The following is a 24,669-nucleotide window of genomic DNA, read 5'->3' on the forward strand; positions in this document are numbered from 1 at the left end:
CCTCACCCACCCCCCCCCCCCCCACACACACACACACACACACACTCCTCTTTATCAACAGTGCTTTCCTCGTCTCCTTTTCTTCATCTCGCTTCATGCCCCAAGGCCACCCTCTAGCCGCTGCGCAGCCTGCCTATTATCCCTGAGGAGCTTAAGGTTGCACTGATCTGGTCTCCGGGGTTCCTCCAGATTGTAGCAGAGGGAGGCAAGTGCGTCAGAGCGCTCCATTCCTGGCTCAGGGACAGGAAATGCTCTTCTGTGAGAGAAAAGGGATGCCTGCCCTCACCTGTCGGTGATCAAGACGCTTTCAAAATCAGGTGAGGTGGCCGCCGTGGATTCGGGCCACATGAGCTATAAGACAGACTTGGTCTTCACGTGCAGGGCTTAAGTCCGATGACGTCAGGTAAAAGAAAGACGCCTGGCTCCGGGCCCGGGTTGTAGGAACAATCCCAGGATTTGTCAGTAAGTGTGTGACACCGTATTTGTTTACAGAACAAAAAAATATGAGCTTATGAATGAAATGAAGTTGGTGCGCTCAATACCACAACCTCCTAGCATCAAACACATTTCATTAGCTTTCCATAAACGTTAAATTGTGTTCAGAGCTGATGAACTTTTTTACCAATAAGTGCAACTTTAAAGGTTTTAGATTTAAATGGAAAAGCTGAGGCTCAACCATTTTAGGCAAAATCCATCCATGTATTTTCTTTACCCGCTTCTCGATTCTGTGTGGCGGGGAGCTGGTGTCTATCCCCAGCAGTCACTGTGTGAGAGGCAGGGGACACCCTGGACAAGTCACAAGTCCATCACAGGGACACATAGAGACAAACAACCATTCACACTCTCACCTTGTGACAATTTAAGAGTTACCAATTAACCTAACATGCATGTTTTTGGTCTGTGGGAGGAAACCCATGTGAGCACAGGGAGAACATGTAAACTCCACCCAGAAAGGCCCCGGGTCAGGGAGCGATCCTGCAACCTTCTTGCTGGGAGGCAACAGCTGTAACCACTGCGCCACTGTGCCACCCTTCAGGCAAAATCTATAATTTGATCTTTACATGATAATCCGGGCATTAAGTCAGGGGTCTTTAAAGTTCTTCTAACTCAAACTGACTGAGAACATCTGCTCGAAAGTTCCTGTCTGTGAATCCAGACTTGCTTGAGTTTTCTTTTACTTTTACTCAAAACTACAAAACGTCATGCCTAAATCAGGTGTCTTCATATAAATATGTGGAATAACTTGAGGGTTTCTGGTTTGCTGTTGTGTCTGAGCATTCCGGACCCATCAGTGGTCAAAGTTTCACTCACACTGCAGAGGACACTGACCACATCGGCTGTAAAAGAACCGCGGTCATGGATTTAGCGTTCCATTAGCTCACACTGAAAAAAAACAAAGACAAATTTTAGCCTGGATGTCCATTTGTTCAAATAATAAATACTGCTTGTCTACAGTAAAAAGGTTTCCAAGGTGATGTGTTAAAAAAAGTCAGAAGTCACCAAAGGCAATCAGACTTTTTTGGCACAAACCATCCAATAGATGTTTGGATGTTAGCTTTAGAGACTAATGGTGACTCAGACGTCAAGCCAACTTTAACCTGTCGATAATGCAAAAAAATCAGGAGTCCAAAACCCAGCTAGACCCCCCAAATTGCCCTTGTGTCCCACATTTACTTCAACCAAAGCACATTTTCTCTAAACATTTACACAAACGTCACAGAGTATTTAAATTAAGTGTCATTTCTTTCAAAATAAAGTTCACAGGTAAAATTTGTTGTAAAACCTTTATGACTAAAGACCAACTAAAATGGTAACGCAGTTTTAAACCTAAACCATGTTGGTTACGGTTTTAGTTTTTGCATAATTTTTAAATCATAAACCTGTTAACATTTCATGTGTCATTTTTTTTCCAGAGCTGAAGCATCATAACTTCTTGTCTCCGTTAAATTCAAAGATTAACTTTGATATTTCTGAGACTTTAGCCACCAACAATCAAGTGCTCATCCTTTGAGTGAAACCCTCCTGTTTTGGCTGCAGTTTGGATTTTACCTCAAACAAATTTCTGACAGCAGCTTAACCAAATTACAATTTTTGACAACTATAAATGGAGGAAAATGACAGTGAAGGGAACCTCATTAAAAGGTTTTTTTTCTAGCCCTAAATCAAAGTGACTTGTCACATTGTCATCATCCGATCTCAACAAGTTTCTGAGCGTAATTACTGACATCAGTTGGTAGGCCTACCATCATGTCTTTAACTCTTCATTCTAATTATATAAAAAAAAAAAACATTTTTTAAATTCCAATGTACGCACATGCACTGCAGCTTTTATGGCTTAAAACAAAACGACTGCAAATTGATTCGACTGCAAAGCAAATGTCCTTGAACACGGTTCTAAATCCTTTCCGTGTTAAGGACGAGCAGCTCGGTGTCTAATATCAACGAGTGCGATATACTCAGAGGTTACAACGGTGCAAGTCTGACCCGCCTGCAGCTACACACAACCTCAGCCCTGGCAGAGTGGGATTAATACAAATCTGTGTCGAGGCAATTTCTTTGACAAAATAAATGCCAAAATCTAAATGTAATCAAGGTCAGAATTGTTCCCTTATTTCTGACAGTTTTCAGCCTCCGGGCAGTACAATGTCTGGTATAAAAACTAATATTCGCCACTTAAGTGACTTAAACAAGGTCACAAAGGGTGTCTCTGCTTTACATATCAGGCTCCTTTCTGGGCCTATGCTGAATAATATATATATATATCCACAGTGGTTTGTTGACACACGCCAAGGTATTCCCACACATTAGGGCAGGTAAGCCTCACATGGGTCCGTGACAGAAAAAGCTGACAACAGGAAGGCTGAGCAAACCCGTTAAGAGGGGAAACTCCTTTGCTCTTACGTCAATGGTTAATAATGCCACCAGCCAGCAGCCTGAGATCAAGGCGGATATTTACCACGGGGCAGATGGCTGCACGATTAATGGTCACTGGATAAAGTCAAAGGGCGGAGACGTGAGTCAGCGCACATTCACTTTTTAATCACCTTTAAATAAACTCTCACGAGTTCACAAAGGATGTCCTCAATTCAGCCTTGGGATTTGTGGACATACTTATGCTACGTGACAATATCTGATAAGGCACGTTCTTACATGAAGACATTTATGTTTTTAATGAAGCTATGGAAAATTAGCATTTTAGCTAACTTCAGATTTTATTTCAACAGGTCGAAGGTTTGCAACTTTGCCTCAACTCATCGTCAACAAATCCAAGGATGGCAGAGACATTTCTGGATTAGGTTGTTTGTTTTTTGGTATAAGTTTTCACTTTCTTCAATGTATTTTTTTTTTTAATGCAACTAATATTTTTCTTTCCTGGATTCCAGAGCTGTGATTTCCTTCTTCATACTGCAGACCCGACCATCACAGCCAATCAGCGCAGAGTTTAAGCCCCGCCCAGCAGACAAAGAGACTTTTCAGCGTTTCAAGGTCAAGCATTTTATTTCTATTTATTTATATCATTTTTCACATTTCCTTTACCAGACCTTTTTAATACGGTAGATCAGAAAATCCACCAATTCTTTTGAGAAATGTAACTCTGACCAATTTTGTTAATTAAATGATTAATTAGACTGATTAGCTATCAGCCCACGTAGTTTTCACACAGCAGTGAACGTCTCTATCTTTACCTCTAAAAAGACTTCGTTTCGGCAGGATGCTCTTTTTATGTCTAATTACGTTACTGACCTGTTGCTAATTAACATCATTAGCGGCGAAATCTTCCTGCAGGTGTTTTAATGTTTTTGGAGCAACTTTGGAGCAAATTATTAAACTATCTGAGGTTAAAGCAATTGCTCGGATACTTAGAAGCGGAGTTCTGTGGAATGTTATGAACAATGATGTTCTTTCCTGTTGTAGATGACCTCCGTTTGGCGATAAAGAGTTTCACTCTGACCGGATCAATGAGCTAATGGAAAATCACGAGCGGGGACGAGAACAAAGTGGACTGCTGAACTCGGATCTCAAATTTTAATAGCAGGTAACGCAAACACTTCGCAGAAACCCTTAAATTCCCCATCGATCCTGCATTACAGTTACAGTATTTACAAATAAATGCAAATAGCAGCAGCTAGCTGTAGCACGCATGGTGCTTTCTGGGCAATTTCGAGCGGAAATTTCATAATTAATTTAAAGGTAATGAATGCAAAGTCATGAAAACCAGACAAAAAATATTTTTTAAAAATTGAAAAAAGGCTGCCAGTTTTTCTGGCTAATATAATAGATGAGACAAATACACAAACGACAGCCAGCCTAATATTGGAAGGTGACTCAAGCATCCACATGGTTTTCATTGGATTCATCCAGGTGCTTTGTTTACGTTGAGTGCATACCTGCATTTCAGAATTGCATTCAATATATCTAGAAATCCACTGGAGTAAACGCTTTCAAACTGCACCATTTGATACAGTTCAGGGTGACCTTGTTTTATGTTTGATATGTTTCATATTTTGCAATGAGTACCTTTAAAAACATCTGAACGATCCTTATAGTGGAGTAAGAGGTGAAAGCGTGTATTTTTTTTGCCTTTTGAGGTGGATTTTATTGCCTAACTATCAGAGAAAAAGCACACGGGCAAATTTTCCAAAACGCTGAGCTGTCCTCCAGATGTCGTGGGCAATCACAACGCTGCCCGAAACGCTCATCAGCGCGGCCCACTGGCACGTGAGCGTCTGACGTGCGGAGCGACGAAGCTCTGTGCCGCCGTGCGCCCACCGGAAGCGTAGCTGGCAACAACACAGCCCCAGAATGTTTCAGACGTAGATGTTTTATGTCCGTCTTCCACACTGTGAAGAACGCTGACCCCACATTTAACACTGTTCTAGTTCGCTGAGCAAACTGTACTAAATCCCACCAGCACCACAGCTCATGTCTCACCTGTAAATCACAGAGAAACGCTCATATTTCAAAGCTTTCGGGTGCCGTCTTGTTACACGTAAACAAATATGATGCCGCTGTTATTCTCCAGTGCTGGATTTTGAAAGCTTGGGGCTGTGGGCAAACAATCTATCAATTCTAACGCTGAAAGATACACTCAGAAACTATATTGTGGCTGATGGATCCGGTCCGGTAAAAACAGAGCGCAGTGGGGATACTCATGATTATAAAGTACAAACAATTTATGGAACTCCCGCCTGGCCGAACGAATGACTTAAATCAGAAGGAACTGTTCTCACCTATAAATTGGCTTGTCACTTTGAGTTTGCTTGTATTTAACTTTAAGGGAAACCGTCAGGAGGCAACATGAGGTGACACCGTCTGAAATCAATCATTTAGTGGTGGACTAAATGATTTCTATGAAGCTGACAAATAAATTATAGGATCAGACAGGGGAAACGAGAAGAAAACATGAACCGGGCAAGCACCGATGCTTCTAAAAATCTTACTTTCGAAGAACTGAACCCTGAATAAATAAAAGCTCGGCGCTCCTTTTAGAAATGCATATCGCCCGCCGCCTTTCACGCCACTAAAACCGTTTTATTCTAAAAGGGACAGAGTTAGAGCTGCTTTGGTCGAACTTCATCTCATGCAGTGTTACAATATATACTCTCAGCTGCGACCACACCGAGTTTTAGCACAATGTCTGTAAAACTGAAACAATTACAGCCATTCTGGGGTTGGATAATGTTGACTAGCTGTGTTGGCCATCTTGAATTGGGATGAGTCAAATGTTAATTAGATGTAGATGTACATCCAATGATTGCTTTCTGAAAGTTTCTATAAAATCCATCGAGTGGTTCATGAGATATTTTGCTAACAGACAAACAAACACACACAATGTTACTCAGGAATGCGGATTAATGAACTGAATTAAAGTCAAATAAATAGGAACTATAATGTTACTACACAGCCTCACACTCCAGTCTCACAGAGGAGGCAGAAATGTGCCAAAACCTGATTTCTGATCTTTAAGAATGTGGAAAGGAGCTTATCTTTCTTTTCTTCTTCTTCTTTTTTTCCTTTTTTAAAGCAAGTGAAGTTACATAATCCAAGGCCGTACCCCTTTTTCATCTGACAAGAGGCCCGCGTAAAAGGACCTTAGCTCCAACCGCCGTGGCCCTCTGACCTCCTCCTGACAGCTACGCTAAACCGCAATTTATACCAGAAGGAAAAATAAATAAATAAAACACAGAAAAAACATGACCTGGAATGAAGCACCGCATGCCTTACTCCACAGCTGAACATCTGCTCCGACATAACAGAGAGGAAAAAAAACCAACAACAAAAAAAAAAGAAATCTGGGCTGCAACATAAAAACTGGATGTCAGTTACGTTCAAACTCTTGCCAAACAAGTCTGTAAAATGCCAATCTAGTGTCTGCGGGAACATTCCTGTGTTTTATGTCAACCAACAATGATAAAAAAAGGAATATAGTTAAAGAAAAAAAAAAAGAAGGGAGTGATATTGAGGACAAACAAACATTACAGTCTCTGTGGAATTTTCTTCCCGGAGAACGCAAGGAGGAGAAAAAAGACACTAAAAGCAGACGCCGATGTTACCTCGCTGCTCGTGAACGTCAGGACACACACACACACACAGAGACAATATGTTTGCTCTCCCTGCAGTAGCAGGAGGACAAAAGTTCTGAACTCCCAGTTTAATATTTAATGTTTTTCACTCGATGTGAGCTTTCCCTCATTACACAGACTTTAGCCAGCATGTTTTATTGAAAGCCAAATGGCGTTCGGTGAAATGTTTTGCTATCAAAACGTGGCGTTTTAGTTCCGAAAGGGAGTAGAAATGCAGTGTGGGCTGATTACTTTTATTCCAAACAAAGAGGCAGATTTAGTACTGTTTCCTTTTAACCATAGAGTCATTTCTCGAACAAGTTATAAATCTTAAAGGGACAGCTCAGATCTTTTGTCGTGGGGTTCTGAGGGAAGGGTTGTAGTTTCATAACAGTTTTAGCAAATGTTATTTGTTTAAACTTTTACAACATTGTCCGTTTCACATTCCACGATTGTTCCAGCAGAAATATTAAGACGCTCTGTGCCAGAAGTGCTACAGCTAGCTGCTACTGCTACAACCATATATTTATTTAAAGCAACAAAAAGGTTTATAAAACAACTTTCTTTCATGTGAACCACTATGAAACGTTTGAGGCTGGGGTTGGTTTACTGTGGCAGAAATCTACCTCAGTGTTGCCTCCAACCAGACTAGCCGTTAGCTCGTCTGGTCAACATTAAACTCGATTTCTCCAAACTAAAACAGTTCAGCTATCTACAGCAGGTAAGATATTCACTGTTTGTAACCCTTTCCCACAGAGCGCTTTTCACAGCTCCTGGAGACATTTAACAAGTTATCCTTTTTGTTAAGGGGTGCCTCAAATGGCGGAAAGCCGCCGATAATGTTTTTGTTCTGTGTCCGTCTGTTAGCAAAAAATCGAATGAACCAGTGGACGGATTTTACTAAAACACGAGGAAAGGAATCACTGGATGTAAAATTACAACTGATTAACTTCTGGAGACAACCTGAGTTAAAATGGCTGCCACTCCTAGCTGAGCTTAGAAAACACAAAAATGGCCAGAATTCAGTCGGTTTGACAGATATTGAGCCAACGTTTGTTGTTGTTGTAGCTGAGAGTCATTCACAACACATCGCTCGTGAAAACGCATGAGGTTGTGCATGACGTTAATTTTAAGGCCTGACCAAATCAGCTACAACTCCCTCATTTCTTAACAGAAGATTATCTTGATCTAAAACCGGCACGAAAGGCGGTGGGCGATAAGCATTGCTTCGCGGACTGCTAGGCCTTTAATTTAAAGGCGTGAGAACAAAGCGTTTGTGTAAAAGCTGAACTCCTCATGCCACATCACACTGAAACCATGAGAAGAAAGGTCCGTGCTGGAGAGTTTCAGGGTTAGCTAACAGCAGCATGACCTGTCGTGCACATATAGCAGGGACGATAAGAGGACGGTCACCAGGGGAAAGTTCAGTCTTTTCTCGTGTGTCTGCAAACAGAAGTCCAGTCTGACCGCCTGACATGCGTATGACATATGATGCTGGACTAACACCATGTTGTCCACATGGAACAATATGTCTGCCATACTTTGCATCAAAGTTCTTGTTTTTGTGTTTGAGCCTGCAAACCCGTGTTATTCTAAATCCACGCTGAAGTCTAATTCCGGGCATTTTAATGCACTTTTAAGATTTGTTTGGATAAGCAGATTTTCCACATCTGAACGGGAATGCCGTGTATAATTCACAGCCTCAGATTAGTATTGATTTCACAGGAGTGACTTCCGTCTCTCCGTCAGCGCTCCGCTTTCTTTCGGAGGGTGGTGGGTTTCGTCTCCTCAGGGAATTATTTCTGCTCACACATCAAAGAAGTGACACTTGAAGTGAAGCACATCCGACCCATCTAATCCCACTTCCTGTAGCGTACGTATCGCAACAGGGTATGAACTGTCAGAGACTGGGATTACACGGTCTTAATCTGGAACAATATATTGGCTTAGTCAGCCTTCTCAGACACACTTTATGGATGGGGATGCCGCGGTGGTGTAAACACAAGTGAAGCAGACATCCTCAGCAAAGGTCGAAGGCCCTTTCTGCAGCTGTACAGAAACCAACAAGAGACCAGACAGAATTCAGCTCCTTCCTCCTTCCAGCAACCTCCAAGTTTCACAAACTTTGACCCAGTAGTTTGTAAATCACCTTACTTTTAAATGTAAAATGCACACAGGTGTGTCTGCATGCGTCTCAAAGAGCATTCGCTCTCTCTCTCTGAGCTGCAGATAGTGTCCTTCCTGGTAAAACTATAAAGATATCCGTCACTGTCACACGAAGGAAGGAGAGCTTGAGAAAGAGAAGGTGCTGTAGAAAATCCCTGATAAATAATACAGAGCAACCATCAAAGCTTTCCTAACACGTGCGGGCAGAACAGAGGGAGACCGAAGGAGTCAACAGTCGTGGCAACTGCAGCGTTCCCCCGAGGTTGGACGCCACTAGAGCAACCAAACGCCATGCAAACAAACGAATAAACAAGCAGAACACAGCGAGCGCCCGCAGGAGGTTTTATAAAATATTGATGGAAGCCAATGAGCCAAACTGGAAGGGAACGATTACGTCAATAAGTCTCCAGTGAAGAGAGATTTGTTAGGAAATGAATCTCCAGTTTCATTTACAACGGAGCAGAGCCTTCATCTCTGCCGCCATCTAGTGGACACGTTTGTTAACTGCAGACAAGTAAATTTTACTGTGTCCTAAAGCCATATTATATTAGAATAATATACAAAAAGCAGAAAATGACAAAGTTCTCACCCACTGACAAAAGGCAAATGACAATGTTTTCTGTCCGTTTGTTAGGTATGTCTGTCTTTTAACAAAATATATCAAAAAAACACTTAACAGTTCTAATGAAGCTTGTAGAAAGTAATACCTGGATGAACCTCCACAACTGACTCAAAATGGCTGCCACAGCCAACTGACCTTTAAAAAACCCAAAGAATGGTTATAACTTTTACAGATGTTGAGCTAAAATTTTATATGAAAGAAGCTGCTATGACTTTAATTATAGTTTTTATTTGTTAGCATGAATCAAAGTTCACATTCCTGCGAAAAAGCAAAACGCACTACGTGAACAAATCATAAAATATCAAGATTTTGTCTTTGCAAAGTCACTGTGAGAAGTTTCAGGAGCTGAAAGCTGTGTGGAAGTAATCTTCTGAAGGTGTTTTGTGAATCAGAATGTGTCCAGAGTTTTTCTTATAACACTAATCACTCAAGAGTGTAAATCGGATGAGGCGTTATTAGAGTTTATAAGAAAACATCTTTAAAAGTGGATCAGCTTCATAGTAGGAATACAAAGGAGTGAGGCGTACCTTTCCCAGACACAACTTCGTTCTCAGTGCGCCAACGAAATCCGAACTGATGAACACAGAGAAAACAATCTATGTTAATTATTTATTGCCACCATTTTAGGAAATCATAGCATAGCACTGAATGCATCTTGGAGTGAAAACTGATTTATTTGTTTCTCTCATTGTTTCTTGTCAACAGTTTTATTACCCGTTCACAGTCTTTATGTAAACACTTTATTTGTGTATTTATTGCCGGATTTAAAATGTGTTAAACTGACTGTCTAAATACTGGTAGGTCTTCCCATTATTCTGTATTGTGTAGTTAAACAGCTCTGAATATTGAAAACTTGTTATTGACCTGCACACTTGACATCAGCACTGGGTAAATTAATCTAACTTTTTATGTCTAAAAGCTAAAGCAGAGTGTAATAATGAAATATTCCGCCATGTTTTGTCTATAGAGACAATGTGTTATTTTCCCTTTATTGTTTAAACTCATTTTTGTGTTTTATTTACACAGTTTACCTCACTAATATTTAGTTGAAATATGCAGCTTATCTTTTGCTGCCTTACTGTTTAAACATCAGTCATTTATATTAATTTAATTTAAAAATTCTGAAAAAGTTAGTACCTGTTATGTTATGTAACGTGTAAAATAAACAGAGTATAATAATTTACAAATCTCATAAGCACATATTTTATTGACAAAATATTGTCTGTTTCAATTAAGAAATTGTACCATTTTTAGGAATGAAAAAGGTCATTTTGAAATTTATGGCAGCAACACATCTCAAAAAAGTGGTGACAGAGGCAAGAAAAGGCTGTAAAAGTAAACAGAATATAATAAACAACTGAAGGAGCATTTACAACTAATAAACAAATAAGATTGTTAGTTGGGACAAACAAAACCTCCCTCAGCTGCTCTCCTCAGTTCCTAGATGCTTACAGGCTGTTGTTAGAAGAAGAGAGGAATGCTTCACAGATGGAAACACGGTCCTGTTTCATTCTTTTTGAGATGTGCTGCTGCCACAAAATTCTAAACTACAACACCCTAACTTTGTCAGAATTGGAGGTTTAATGTCTCACCTTGTTTTCCTTGTATCTGCTGAGGTCAGCTATGCAGTACTCCTTAAACAGTTTGTCGTAATACCTCTTGGCAAGATCTTTTTCCCTTTAAACAAAGAAGATGTGAGAGAGGTAGAAATACAGTACGTATACTTCTTAAACAAGCTAATTTTCTATTTGGGTTACGAGAGATTCAATGCATTTTCAAAAAAAAAAGAAATGACCAATCTGAGATCAGCTGAACACTAAAGACAAATTAGACAAGCAGCTAACTTCGTGTGATCACCATGTCATGTCTTCCTCGTCCTCATCCCTCCAGAGGAAGCGGTGGTTTTCACGCAGCACGTCCAGATCGGTTTTATCTTTAGTTCTGAAGTAAACAAAAACATTCAAATTAAAAAAGATAAATGAGTACAGATAACCTGATTAATTACTGCTGGGACTGATTGTAATTACGCATTTAACAGAATCAAAGCAACGTGCATCTAATGGTGTGATGCGGAAAACAAATTCTCATTAATCTATTGGGAGACAGCAAACAATGGATTTTCAAGCTGTGCGGCAGAACACTTACGCAGAGCGTTTGAAGTCAGCCATCTGTCCTCCATAATACAAAATGTAGTCACCGACAAACTTCTTATGCCGCTCAAACTGGAGCCAAATTATTTAGGATCAGTTCGTCTGTCAATGCTCACTGATAAAAATGTTCAAGTTTCTTGTCATGTCACAACTATCTTAAGGGAAGATATTTTAATACGTATTTGATTTGTGCAATTTCTTCTTTAATGCTAAAACTAATTTAAAAAAAAGGATACAGCATTTAGTGAGATGAGGTGGGCTCTTCGGTTCCTGGCTTCCTCTCTGAAAAACAAGGGAAAACAAGCTAAAATGTAAAAGGTTTTATACGGTAGATTGCATATTTTAAAACTATCACTTAAAAACACATAACACTGATTATTTGGAACAACTAGTGACTGCAGAAATTTAAACGCAGATGTAAAAGAGAAAGTGGGGCACATTTCTAAAGGTTCTGCCTTACGTGATTCCAATTTCTGCTAGCACTGGAAAAGATTTTACTAAATACAGTATTTGCATTTATTTACTTTTTGACTTTTGAATCTCTATATATACTGAAACGGGGATCAAAAGTCAAAACAACAAAGGGACAGATACAAATAGTTTAGGAGCATCATCGGTCAATCCATATTTATTATCTGTGGACTGAAAGTTTTCATTTTAGTCAGTTTATTTAGCCTAATAATAATACTCATTATCTAAACCGAAAACAATTACAACTTAAAATAGAACTGACTGAAAAGAAATGCCACATTTTTCCATTACAATATGTCAGAATAGAAGAAGAAGCAGATAAAAATTATAGAAAATGATGCATGTTTCATTGCAGCAGTACAGTACCTGTCCACTTCACTGTGGTGTAAACTGCGGTGAGCCACCTTGGAATGCCGATCTTTCTGAAAAGGCTTCTGTAAGATTTCCTCCTCTCGCTTTCTGTCAAATGTGAGCAAAAAAAACTTAAAACTCATGTCACTGGTGAGGCTGTTTACCTCACTGCAGGCTAAATGTAAGCTACTGGTTCATGAAAAGATACTTGTTTTGAACTTGCTTTCCTCTGTATAGACGAGCTCAACATTTTATTCACTTATTCTACCTTTTAAGATTTCTCTCTGAAGGCCCCCCCTGTCCATCATCGTCATCATCACTGAAGTCAGAGTCATAGCCACCACCTCCATGGACCTGATGAAACACAAAAACTCAGTCAAGTCTCACATTCTTCTCCTACTAGCAAAAATACACAGCTACTTTAAGAATTAGGCACACCTCATATGCAGTCATTTATGGATTCCTGATCAGACTTATGTACACTTAGAAACAAGAATGTGCAGAAAATGAAGAAGCTGTTTATCCCTTTTAGAAATCATTCGGTTACTGTTGATCTGAAAGTCTCAAGACTTCATTAAGACCTATACCTTTTAGAATATGCCTTTGCTAAACTCATGCATGCATGCATTATTATAATAATGGAACTTTGTATTGAAATATTCAGAAGATTAAAAAGAATAGTTTCATTTAGATTTATTTCTGAAAATGGTTTAGGCCATATAAACATGTCAGATTAAGTTTAGCTATACAATTAGTATTTTCCGGGTACCTGGATGTTTTGCAGAAACAGGTTAAATAAATTGTATTTTTGCTTTAACTAAGCAAAAAAATATCAAAAACACACACAACTTCAAACCTGTACAAAGTGCTCTTACTTTGCCATTCTGATTATCTGTGAAAAGCGTTTGTAAGAACCGTTAACTTTGCATTCATTTGATTTGATTCAAAAACATAGTAATTTCACGTTTATTCTTTGAGTTCCTACAAACAGTACTAAAGCTCACAAGCTGATTATTTTCGAGCTAAAGTCTCACAAAACAAAAAACAGACATACTGACCGCTAAAACGCTTCCATATTTACATAACAATCGTGCTCTTCTTATTTTAAATATTATAGCTTACCTTCACGAGATCCTCCATGAGTTTATTCGCTCCTTGTTTCTACAAGGCGCTCCAAAATAAGTGTTTACAAAATGAAAGGACCGTCGCTCGATGATGACGCACAAACGCAAGCGCTGCGCGATGACGTCACAGTCAACTAACTGAATGCATTTTGTATCAAAAGGTCCTGAAGGAATGCAAATACAGGCATTAAATGTGCACACATAACTATAAGAAACGTATTAAAAAATCAGATTATTTAAATTCTTTCTTAAATTTATAACAATTAAATCTTACAACAAACGAAAAAGGGGAAAGAGATCCTTTTTTCTCGACGTCTATTCTAGCTGCTTTGTGTTTTTAATGTTTCTTCATGCACCTTAAATTATGGAATTTAACTTACTGTTTCCCATTGCTTTTTTGTTATATGTACTTTCATTTTCCTGTTTTTTTCTTTCTGTCTGTCTTTTTACAGTTTCTACATGTTTACATAATGTTACATTTTGTTTTGGCATTTACTTCTGTGTGCTTTGGCTGTGTGTTGTTTTTTAAAATTGAATAATTAGATAAAGTATTTTCAAAGTATTTAAAAGTAGTTAGATTTCAAAAAACGATTTCAAAAAACGATTTCAAAAAACAATTTCAAAAAACGAAAATAATTATATTTTCTTTAAAAAATACATAACATATTCCAGCAAATCATCCTTCAACTTATTAACTTATTCATAGTCGAACCAACACATGAAGAATTTATCCACAACAACAGACAGGAAATAACAATATGCTTTTAGTTTGAAACAAATAGCTCAATTACTTTACACTAAATGGCTCTTAGGGGTTCATATCACTCATCTCAGCTGAAAAACAGAGGGTGTTTGTCGGCTTCTGCACCATGAATGGAAAATAAAGGAAGCATTGTGGCTTTTGAATTCATTCCCAGGGTTATGATAGACTGCAGGGGTGAAAGTTCACCACAGTCTGGGAACAAAAGTCCTGTGTTTCCTGACTTATCCGCAATATAGGGAGAAACAGGAACAGTCTATAATTTGCTGTCTGGATGTAAACAGATTTGGTTCTCTGTTTTTAAGCCTCTGTTTTTCTTCCCCCCCCCCCCCTTTTAGTTTCATTGTGATGCAGAAGCAGGGAGGAAAAGAGGCGTCCTTTGAATGAGTGGGGCAGGTGCATTTCCACAGAGCCTCATGAATAGATGCTCCCCATTAGGCACGCTCGGCTCTGAGGCGCTCATAAATACGAGCTGGCAGCCCTAATTACAAAAAAAAAAAAAGCGCACCTTAGGGCTTCTCCCCCTCCTCCTCCTCCTCCATATCAGTCCTTTCTCTCTGTCTGTCTGATGGGCTTCTTTTTTTTCCCTCTACATCATTCAGCTTCAAAGGCAGGGAAACTAATAGGAAACGGGTGATTTTTGTTCTTCCTCTTCTTGTTTTTCTTTCCGAGGATATGAGATCATCTCTTCCAACGCTTTCTGTCCCACATTTGTAATCCTTGCGCAGCAAATCCTCTGAACTGGTTCCTGCTGAGGCGCAAGACATATAAACAGAAGCCTGCGTCAAAACAAGCCGGGTACATTACAACATCCTCTTCTATTTTGCCTGGAACTTTCTTTTTGTTTTGTTTTGGGTTTTTTCTTTAGTCTGATCCGGGACAGACAGAGGGGATGGGATTCCGGGGCAGAGGATGGAGAGGATGGACTCTCGTGGTGTGGATCGCTGCTCTCAGCCTGCTGCTGGCTGAGGGACGGAGACTGAGACAGCCCAGATGTCCCGCTGGATGCACCTGCACCAAAGACAATGCCCTGTGTGACAATGTCCGATCCGTGCCTCACACTTTCCCACCGGACGTCGTCTCACTGTGAGTGTGTGTTTCTTTTTGCAAAACCACCTAAACGTCCACATATGTGATGGAGCTTAATGTCTCACATTTCTTCAGATCTTTTGTCAAGTCTGGATTTAATGAAATCACAGGAGGAAGCTTTGTTCACTCACCCAATCTACAACTCCTGTAAGTATCTATCTATCTATCTATCTATCTATCTATCTATCTATCTATCTATCTATCTATCTATCTATCTATCTATCTATCTATCTATCTATCTATCTATGATGCTGATGAATTGCAGATTTAAAGGGGGATTCTTCATATCGGTGCCATGATTATGCAATAGAGCACATAACAGCAGGGACTGAAAGGAACAGTGTTGTGAGTAGAGGAGGAGAGCAAAACAAATAGTGTTCTTTCTTTTCCCATCCTCCCTCCTTAAAGTGATAGTTTAGGTCTTCTGAAGTGGGGTTCTGTGGAAACGTTGTGAGCAATCGTTATCTTACCTGCTGTAAGATAAGGCTGCTCTTTGGATGTACTCGGTTTGGAGAAATAGAGTTGAATACGATGGAGCGGGAGACTGGAGCCTCGTCCGCTGTAATGAGGGCGTTGTTCTGGTCTGTCATGGTGAAGAAAGAGCAAAGCAAAAAGACAAAGCTCTGAATTTATTGGTCTATATACGGTCTAGCCTTCACCTGTGGTTACATGATGTGAATCATGACCAAAACATTGAGATCCTGAATACAAGCAGCCAAAATAAGCTTCCTTTATAGGATGGCCGGGCTCAGCCTTAGAGATAAGGTGAGGAGTTCCTGCGGAGCTTACAGTAGAGCCGCTACTCCTCCACATAGAAACAAGCCAGGTGAGGTGGTTCAGGTATCTGATTAGGAGGCCTCCTGCATGTCTCCCTCTGGACAATTTTTGGGCACATCCCATCGAGCAGACCCAGAACCTGCTGGATATCGCACTGTGCGCAATTATTCCCTGAGACAGGCATCATTTAGTCTCAGCAAAACATGTTTGTCTGCATCAGCTGCTTCAAAATCTCCTGATCTGAATGAGGGTTAACCCTCTGAAATGTTGGAAAAATGTGCATCAGAGTAAAATTAGCAGGGGAAAAAAATAATATTCTGCTGAGGAAAGGGAATGCATCGTTTGGCCTAAAAGCGCCACAATTAATGGTCTGTTTTAGAATATTATTCAGGTTTATGTTTAAAAAAAATAACATCACAATAAACAGGTCACTACTCCATATGTTTTTGGCTGCTGTTGTTTTCTTTCAGATTGTTCACAGCTAATTCCTTTGACCTGATCGATGAGGATGCTTTTCAGGGTTTAGCGCACCTCGAATACTTGTAAGTATTTCTAATTTTTCTTCATGTGTGTTTAGGTTCATTTAAGTTTTGATTCATCTATGAGTTTTCGCTTACACACTTACAGTACAACTTTTAGTACTTTGTAAAATTGTCTGCATCTATGTGTGTTGTGACTTAGTGATTGTTTTTAAGATGTTTTCTTTGTCAGAATCAGTTTAAATCATAAGGTTCTTTCTATCAGCTTTGCAATGGACTTCTTGTAGCATTTGCTAAAGACAGAAGATGCAGAAAGATGTCTAGTCCTTGATGTCCTGTCTAACTGTGTAAACTTTTACGTGTTTATTATTTTTTATTCATTATAATAAAATCTGTCATCTATAGATTCATTGAAAACAACAGAATTGCATCAATATCCCCGTATGCTTTCCGCGGCCTGAAGGCACTGATACATCTGTAAGTATCGGCAAATTTGGATTTGTCTTCTGCTTTTTTTTTTTTTGTATTATTTGATATTTTATTGAAAATTTCAGTTGTTCTGATTGGTCCCCTTATTTCCAGAAGTCCTTTATAGCCAGTTTCCACAGTTTTCTTGTTGACGTAATTTCTCAAAGGCAGCATTTCCGTGACAAAAGATATTCGAATACGAGATATTGTAAAGCATCCGTATCTATTTTCTGCTGCTGTATCAATTTGTTACTGCCTGAAATGCAAAGGTAGGAAGAATCGCTGCTGCCAGGAGTCAGATCGAAAGGTGACTGTCTGAAAATGTCAGCAATATCAGGTATCATTTGTGTGTTTAGTCGAAGGAGAAAGAATATTTATTTTGTCAAATAACACGTTTTATGTATTTGTTTTTCATGGAATAATTTTCTGAACTGCTTAAACTGCCAAAACTGAAAGTAGCTGAGACATGAGTGACCTGTAGGTCAAATCTAAATATATCTGTGCTGTAACTTTAAACCGAGTGACCTATAATCTGTCCCTGACTTTCCACCAGGTTGTTCCTGTCACATTTGGACTTTATGTAACAGTACAGGCAAATGCTTGCATACCAGTTGTTTTTTTATCTAGCAGAAATATAACAAGCTTGTAGGTCACCTCTCATTTAGACCAAAAAGCAAAACTTTAAACTCTGGAATTAAAAATCACTTCACTTGAATTGAGAGTGTTTTCAGGAGCTCCAGCTGTTTATCAAATTTTTGTTTTCTTGTTGTAACTTTGATATAAAAGGGGACATTCCTCCCATGGGAGTATACATTCACTTGTATTGACCATAATTTGCTTTCAAGAGAGTTTCCAAAACTAAGCAACAATCTGCAATTGAAAAAAATAAACATTTTGAAGAATCGTTTTGCATTTTTTTTAAGTGATCCAGAACAAGTCGATCAGATGCAGCAGTGACTGGAAATGGTGACACAAATGTTGATTAAGTCAAAATATTAAAGCCGCCATTAAAAAGGTAAATATATCCTTATATTCAGTAGCTTGTTGAACCAACCGTAGCAGCAGTGACCTGAACTTGTCACCTTCTGCGAGACCTGGTCAGTCACTATCATTGTTGCAGAGGTATTTTAGCCCAATCTTTATTTTTACACCATTGCGTCCATTTTTTAAGTTTAGTATTTGTTTATGCTCACCTCTCCCACAGAATCTCAACCAGTTTGAGGTCTGGACTCTGACTGGGCCAGGTCATCAGTTCCTGTAGGCCCAATATAAGCCCATATTATCAACCCTCCACTAATGTGCTTAAAAGATAAATGAATGCTTTTATGCTGATACAGTATATTTGGTTTTCATTAAACACAGTTTTACTCAACAATAAAGCTTTTTTGGAAGTAGCTTCAAAAACAACCATAGTCAGTAAGTTTGATTGGTCTCCTGTTCCAGTTCACCGCAGCTCAAACATGTCAAACTGTGACGTTTATCAGGAATATGATCAAACCGATCACATTCTCACATATGCAGTAATGTTTGTAGCTTTTCGTGAAACAGGATTCATCTATTGTCTGCAGATGTAAGTCTGCTTCTCATTCGAGTACTTTCCCCCCGCTTTTTTTCTGACTAGGAGTCTGGCTTACAACAACTTGGAAAGTCTACCTAAAGATGTTTTCAAGGGCATGGACGCTTTGACCAAAGTGTGAGTTCCTCATTCTTCTGTCCTTTTTACTTCTTTTGGGAACATACGAGAGAAAAAAAAATGTTTATGAAAAACAGAACCTTTTTATGATCCAGTAGCAAGGATTTTTGTTTTGTTTTTTTGAAGAGCATATAAATCTTAGAAAGAGAGAAAGAAAGTTTAGGCTAAGGTGACAGAGTGTCTGAGTAAATGATAAACAAGTATTGGATTCTGTCTTTGGTCTCACTGTCACAACCAGCTACAATGGTGTGAGTGTCTGTGGACTCAGAACTCATCCAAGGTCGATAGCTACTCAGACTGAGAGTGTGTGAAGAGCAGAGAGCACTCGGGAGAGAGGACACTTGTTGGCTCAGAACCAAAGAGCAGTGAGACAGGGTTCACAGCATCAAGGAGCCTTTGAGCAGCGACTAAAACCCACTGCATATCACTGCTTTAATGCTAAATAGTACCTATATTCTGTCTTAATGTTTATCTGTTTCATTTGTTATTTATCGGATCCGTTTGTGCGTGCAGAGATCTGAGAGGCAACAATCTGATTTGTGATTGCAAGCTGAAGTGGTTGGTGGAGTGGATGCATCACACCAACGCCACCCTGGATGAAATCTTCTGCAGCGGCCCACCCATCCACCAAGGGAAGAAGATGAACGACCTGCAGCCGCACTCATTTGACTGCATCACGACCGGTAACATTCCTCTAAAATGTCTGTTATAGTCCCCCGTCCTGTCCTTATCAACAGTTTCCGTGGTTCGATTAAAAAGGCTTATCAACGTTCTTCCTGCTGTTTGTTCAAGGGTTTGATTTTGAATACAATACTTTGAGATAAAGGTCTGCTGTGTCATACTTTTCAGAGTTTGCCTCCTACCAGCTGCTGAAGTTTGAGTCCATTTCGGTGGATGCCTTCACCTTCGGAAAGGAGGAGTACGTTGTGTTTGCCCAGCCCTTTGCTGGGACCTGCAGCTTCCTGGAATGGGATCATGTTGAAATGACTTTCAGAACTTATGACACAATTGAAAGTGAGTTTAAAAGCAAATAAAGAGTGCAAAGCGGAAATGTCTCCAGCTCTAACGGCAATATAGAATCATTAATGTTGGCAGCACTGATAGACAAACAGTTTGGTGAGCCCCAATGAGTCAAAGAAAAATCAGAGGTGGAAGAAAACCAGTCCAGTTTCAGGTGACTGAACTTGAGAGTGCAAATCACACTTTACTGATTGAAGTACTTGTGGCTTTTCTAAACTTAATTTAGCAAAATATTACAAAAAACAGAAAAAAAAGTTTTACTGTGCCACATTTAGCAATATTACTTCTGTGGAAAAATGCAATTTAAAGACAGGTCTTCTGAGATTTTCCTATTAGCATTTATAAAGTATTGTTTGAAGCAGATCTGTCTGAGCACTAAACACATCCTGTTACACTTTTTAAACATTTAGTTCAGACGTTTGAAATTTGAGAACTTTTTAATGAATTAATGCAAATGTATTTCATTGTTTTCTGTCTTAGTAAGCATATTACAGTCTGTCACATTTATTTGTTGTGCTTGCAGAGAGTAATTTGTACTTTTCCCTTCCTTTTCTAATATTTTGAGGCACCTCCACTGTTGTCTGCAAGCCAATGGTGATTGACAACCACCTCTTCGTCATCGTGGCCCAGTTGTTTGGAGGCTCCCACATTTACAAACGTGACTCGTCTGCCAACAAGTTCATCAAGATCCAGGACATTGACATCCTGAGGATCCGCAAACCCAATGACATTGAGACATTCGCGATCGAAGGAGAGTCTTTCTTTGTCATCGCTGACAGCTCTAAGGTCAGAATTTTCTCTCTCTCTCTCTCTGTTTGTGAGTATTTCCACTTTAGAGAAGACACTCCAACACTTTTGGCAATACTGTACAGGTCCTACTGTGTCCTCTGTTTGAATAATGCCACCATGTCTGCCAGTTCTTCCCCTGGTGTTCTTGTCTGCAGCATGTCGGCTTTTGTCTGCTCCTGCTGATTAGCCCATCCTTGCCAAATGTTTGCATATGCTCTCACATATGCTCGGGGACACGCACCCTCACATGCGCACTTTACAGTTCGCTACAAAAGCACAAGCTAACATTTTAAATCCATGCTCCTTCTGTAGGCTGGCTCCACCACCGTGTACAAATGGAACGGCATCGGTTTCTACTCCCACCAGTCCCTCCACCCGTGGTACAGAGACACGGATGTTGAATATCTGGAGATCTCCAACAAGCCTCACCTGATTTTGTCCAGCAGCTCTCAGAGGCCTGTTGTGTACCAGTGGAACCGGAGCCAGAAAAAGTTCGACCGCAGGACTGATATACCAGATATGGAGGACGTCTTCTCTGTCAGACACTTTCGGGTCAAAGGTAAGAAGTGTAGCTTTGGTAAGAGAAAGACAAAAGTGTCTTTTAAGGTTTTTAAACTGAGCTGCTATTAAAGAACAACCAATGAATTATTTGGGGAATTACGTAAACTGCTTTTTGTGAGCGCTCCTACTTCAGATGCACATTTAATCACCGTGCCTTGAATCTTTGTCCTTTTTAAAGGTGATCTCTTCATATGCTTGACAAGATTCATCGGGGACTCCCGGGTGATGCGCTGGGACGGTGCCATGTTCAAAGAGGTCCAGACATTTCCCTCCCGCGGCTCCATGGTGTTCCAGCCGGTCTCTGTCGGTAAATGGCAGTACGCCATCTTGGGCAGCGATTATTCACTGACGCAGGTCTACCAATGGGACACTAAGAGAGGCCAGTTTGTCCCATCTCAGGAGCTCAGCATTCAGGCGCCTCGGGGGTTTTCTGTGGTCTCCGTTGACAACCGAGTGTTTCTGTTTGCATCCAGCTTCAAGGGGAAAACTCAGATATACGAGCACATTATGATCGATTTGAGTGAATAAACTCATCATGTTTATAAGACAGATGTCTCAAACAAAGAAATATTTAGTTTGATAAATCAGAAACTTCATAATGTCTATGGGCTATTCTACACCAGTCCTTAGAATTAACGGCCTGTTTCAACTATTTGATAAGTTTTTGTGTTGTCATCCTTACTTTTTTCTGTTTGGCAATTCCTGGCCAGTGAATACTTGCAAAAGTATTAAAAAAAAAGAGGTAAAAAATTTGCTCATTTGAGTTTGTTTTTTCTAACAAGTCAATTCAGGGAATGTCACTCCAGTAAATGCAGAAATGTAGAGAAATGACAGGAAAAAAAATCTTAGTGATGTGTTTGGTTACAACATGCTGCCAGAACAGCTTCAGTGCTGCTTGGCGAAGATATTTTTTAACTCTTTGAAACTTTATTTGTGAAACTATATTCTGCCAAATGATCTTCCACCATTTGATGTTTTTTTTTCTTTGATGATGATGGTGGTGGTGGTAAAGAGCGCTAACATGTCTGTTTCAAATCTTTGCACCTTGTAAGGGCTCAATCAAGTTGGCATCTAATTTAAAACGATAGCTCAGTAGTTCAGATCTTAGTGGGGTTGTGTGAAAAGCTTACGAACAGTTAACATCTTACGTGCCATAGATAGCTCTTTGAATGGCCGCACTTTGGAGAAAGGGACTAACGAGAACGGCTAGCCAAGACTAAAGTGGATAGATGTCAACTTAAAACAACTCTGACCTCAACAATTTCATAGGAGTTCACTTTCATTTAAACATTTATATTGTTGTCACTCTCACAATACATTAAAACTCTATGATTATTATTATTATAATATTACATCTATTATGAAATTGTTCTGAGATCTCTGCCTTTAATAACAGTGAGACACAGACCTGCTATAAATGTAGTTTTGTGATAATATCTGTTGTTTGGAACATGACGGTCTGTTCCTGATAGTTTTGATCCAGATTTATTTGATTTGTGACATTTTATTACAAAGATTATTGTGTTTTATGTAGACTGATGGACTGAAGGTTATTTATTGTGATCCATATTTATAGTAGAAATGTCAGACATAATGACAAAACAGGAAAAATACTAAAAATATCAGGTCTGTATTGGATGGGACTGTCTTATAAAGCCATCTGCAATTGATCATAACCTTTTCACAAAACCCCATTTTAAAAAATCTGAGTTATCCCATCAAACTGTTTATTCAGACCCATAACTGTACTGTGGCACGATCCTAGTAATAAGTACAGTATTGTCAGTATAAACTGACATCAGTTGAACCATGAACTCAAATGATTTACAAAATCCCTCCCGCTTTGCTGTCAAGCGTTTCATCTTTTCCTGTAATTCGTCATTTATTTGTCTTCTGTCTGTAAGTGCATCTTGTTCAACTGAAGCCGAAAACATTTAGGCTTCTTCAGGTCTGCAGACCGGCTGGGAGTCGCAGACGTTTGAACCTCACACTGTGACACGAGAGGCCTTTAGAGTCACTCGTCTTGACAGAGATCCTGTAAAAAACCGACAATCTCAAACAACTTACAGGAATGTTGTTCACGTTCTTACATTAGTTTCAGTTGTGTAGTTAGCAACATCAGGGCTAGTCTGTCAGTATAATACTATAGTTTTGTATTTTAGACTTCCAGTGGAAGGGAGTGAGAACAGTGTTGGCGTAACGGTAGATGTGTTTAGACGTTTTAGATGGGTACAGTGAACTGACGACGAATACGTCAGTCTCAGGTGATCACCGGTGCTGACAGAAAGGAAGCAAAGAAAGACACTATCTAAACACTCTACACCAGGGGTCTCCAACCCTGGTCCTTGAGGGCCACTATCCTGCATGTGTTACTTACGTCTCTGCTCCAACACACCTGATTCAGTGGTTAAATCCCCTCTTTAAGTCCTGCAGAAGCCTGTTAATCACCCACTGATTCATATCAGGTGAGTCACAGAAGGGAAACAACTAAAACATGCAGGATAGTGGCCCTCGAGGACCAGGGTTGGGAACCACTGCTGTAAGCTACGCTTTGAAAAGTGCCGTGGCAAGCCTTTTGTATATTTATTCAATATTCCTGATACTGTATGAAGTGTTATTTTCTCACTCTAGAGCTTATCTATCTTATCGAGATGTTTGAGTGTTTCACATTTTATATATTTTGTATTTTCACACTCATTTTTGTGTTGCTTTTTTTTTATTTTGCATGAAGCCAGGTCCGAATTATTGAAACAAAAACTTATTGTTTTTTGTTTCATTAGATGTTTTTTTTAGAGCTCATCAAACTTTCTGTTTGACACATAACCTGTGGGTTACTCTTTATGGTTTATTGTGAATTTACCAGCTGACAAATCAGACCCTGCTGTACATGATAGCTTATCCCTGCAAAAAAGTTTTGTTTTTTTGCTTCTAAGAGAATTAATCATTAAAAAAGTATAAAAAAATTAAAAAGTGCCAAACCATGACCTTTATATGGTATGTAACAAACCGTGATTTCCGCGTACCGTACCACCCCTGGAGAACAGTATCCATTCCTTGGTCAGCTTGCATTCCTCCTGAAGTGAACTGCGATCCAAACAATTCAACGAAGCACTGTGAGAAACTGTGAGAAACACACGCTCGTGGTGTTGATTTCTGATAAATGACGCACCAGAAGCATCCCACTGTGTTGCTCTTACCCCCCTTTTTCCTCCCTCAACGACAACAGCACTGTACTAAAAGCAGAGCACGCTCATCTGCGCTTTCACGCCGTCCTCCTAACACAAAAAGAGGACGAGTGTTGACAACACGGACGCCTTCCCAAACAACAAATTGCCAAATAAAGCATTTACTTGTTTACATCGTGTGTAATTTATATTGCTTTTGTAGACGAGTCCAGACTCTGTGGTGTTTTCAAGAGCCTGTAGATTTATAGACAACCTGGAAAGATTTAAGGATAGTTTGTTAAAAAGTGTAACAGTAGAAAACATTACAGATTTACTAGTTTATTAAACATAAAAGATGCGTATTTCTTTGTCATTTTGTCTGTTGTGGTTTATGAACAGTAGTAATAAAAGGCTAAATCTGA

The 24,669-nt window shown here is 39.5% G+C and overlaps 2 protein-coding genes across 2 annotated transcripts in view; one reads left to right on the plus strand and one right to left on the minus strand.

Moving 5' to 3' along the window:
• Nucleotides 1-13,571, minus strand: part of fra10ac1 (FRA10A associated CGG repeat 1) — a 21,262-nt gene extending 7,691 nt beyond the window's left edge. Inside the window, exons 1-8 of the mRNA XM_017436486.3 lie at nt 13,446-13,571; nt 12,592-12,677; nt 12,339-12,431; nt 11,738-11,783; nt 11,497-11,573; nt 11,209-11,292; nt 10,944-11,028; nt 9,879-9,924 (exon numbers count right to left, since the gene is read on the minus strand). Of these exons, the coding sequence (XP_017291975.1) occupies nt 9,879-9,924; nt 10,944-11,028; nt 11,209-11,292; nt 11,497-11,573; nt 11,738-11,783; nt 12,339-12,431; nt 12,592-12,677; nt 13,446-13,463 (535 nt within the window). The 5' untranslated portion in view covers nt 13,464-13,571. The remainder of the gene's footprint in view (nt 1-9,878; nt 9,925-10,943; nt 11,029-11,208; nt 11,293-11,496; nt 11,574-11,737; nt 11,784-12,338; nt 12,432-12,591; nt 12,678-13,445) is intronic.
• Nucleotides 3,200-24,669, plus strand: lgi1b (leucine-rich, glioma inactivated 1b). The gene is made up of 13 exons (XM_017436473.3): nt 3,200-3,296; nt 3,384-3,486; nt 3,916-4,036; nt 15,076-15,293; nt 15,372-15,443; nt 16,544-16,615; nt 16,958-17,029; nt 18,642-18,713; nt 19,227-19,396; nt 19,563-19,727; nt 20,299-20,519; nt 20,835-21,081; nt 21,262-24,669. The coding sequence occupies exons 4-13, from the start codon at nt 15,100-15,102 to the stop codon at nt 21,609-21,611; spliced, it is 1,635 nt and encodes a 544-aa protein (XP_017291962.1). The 5' UTR covers nt 3,200-3,296; nt 3,384-3,486; nt 3,916-4,036; nt 15,076-15,099; the 3' UTR covers nt 21,612-24,669.

The sequence above is a fragment of the Kryptolebias marmoratus genome, linkage group LG17, assembly GCF_001649575.2.
Source record: "Kryptolebias marmoratus isolate JLee-2015 linkage group LG17, ASM164957v2, whole genome shotgun sequence".
Classification (NCBI taxonomy): Eukaryota; Metazoa; Chordata; class Actinopteri; order Cyprinodontiformes; family Rivulidae; genus Kryptolebias; species Kryptolebias marmoratus.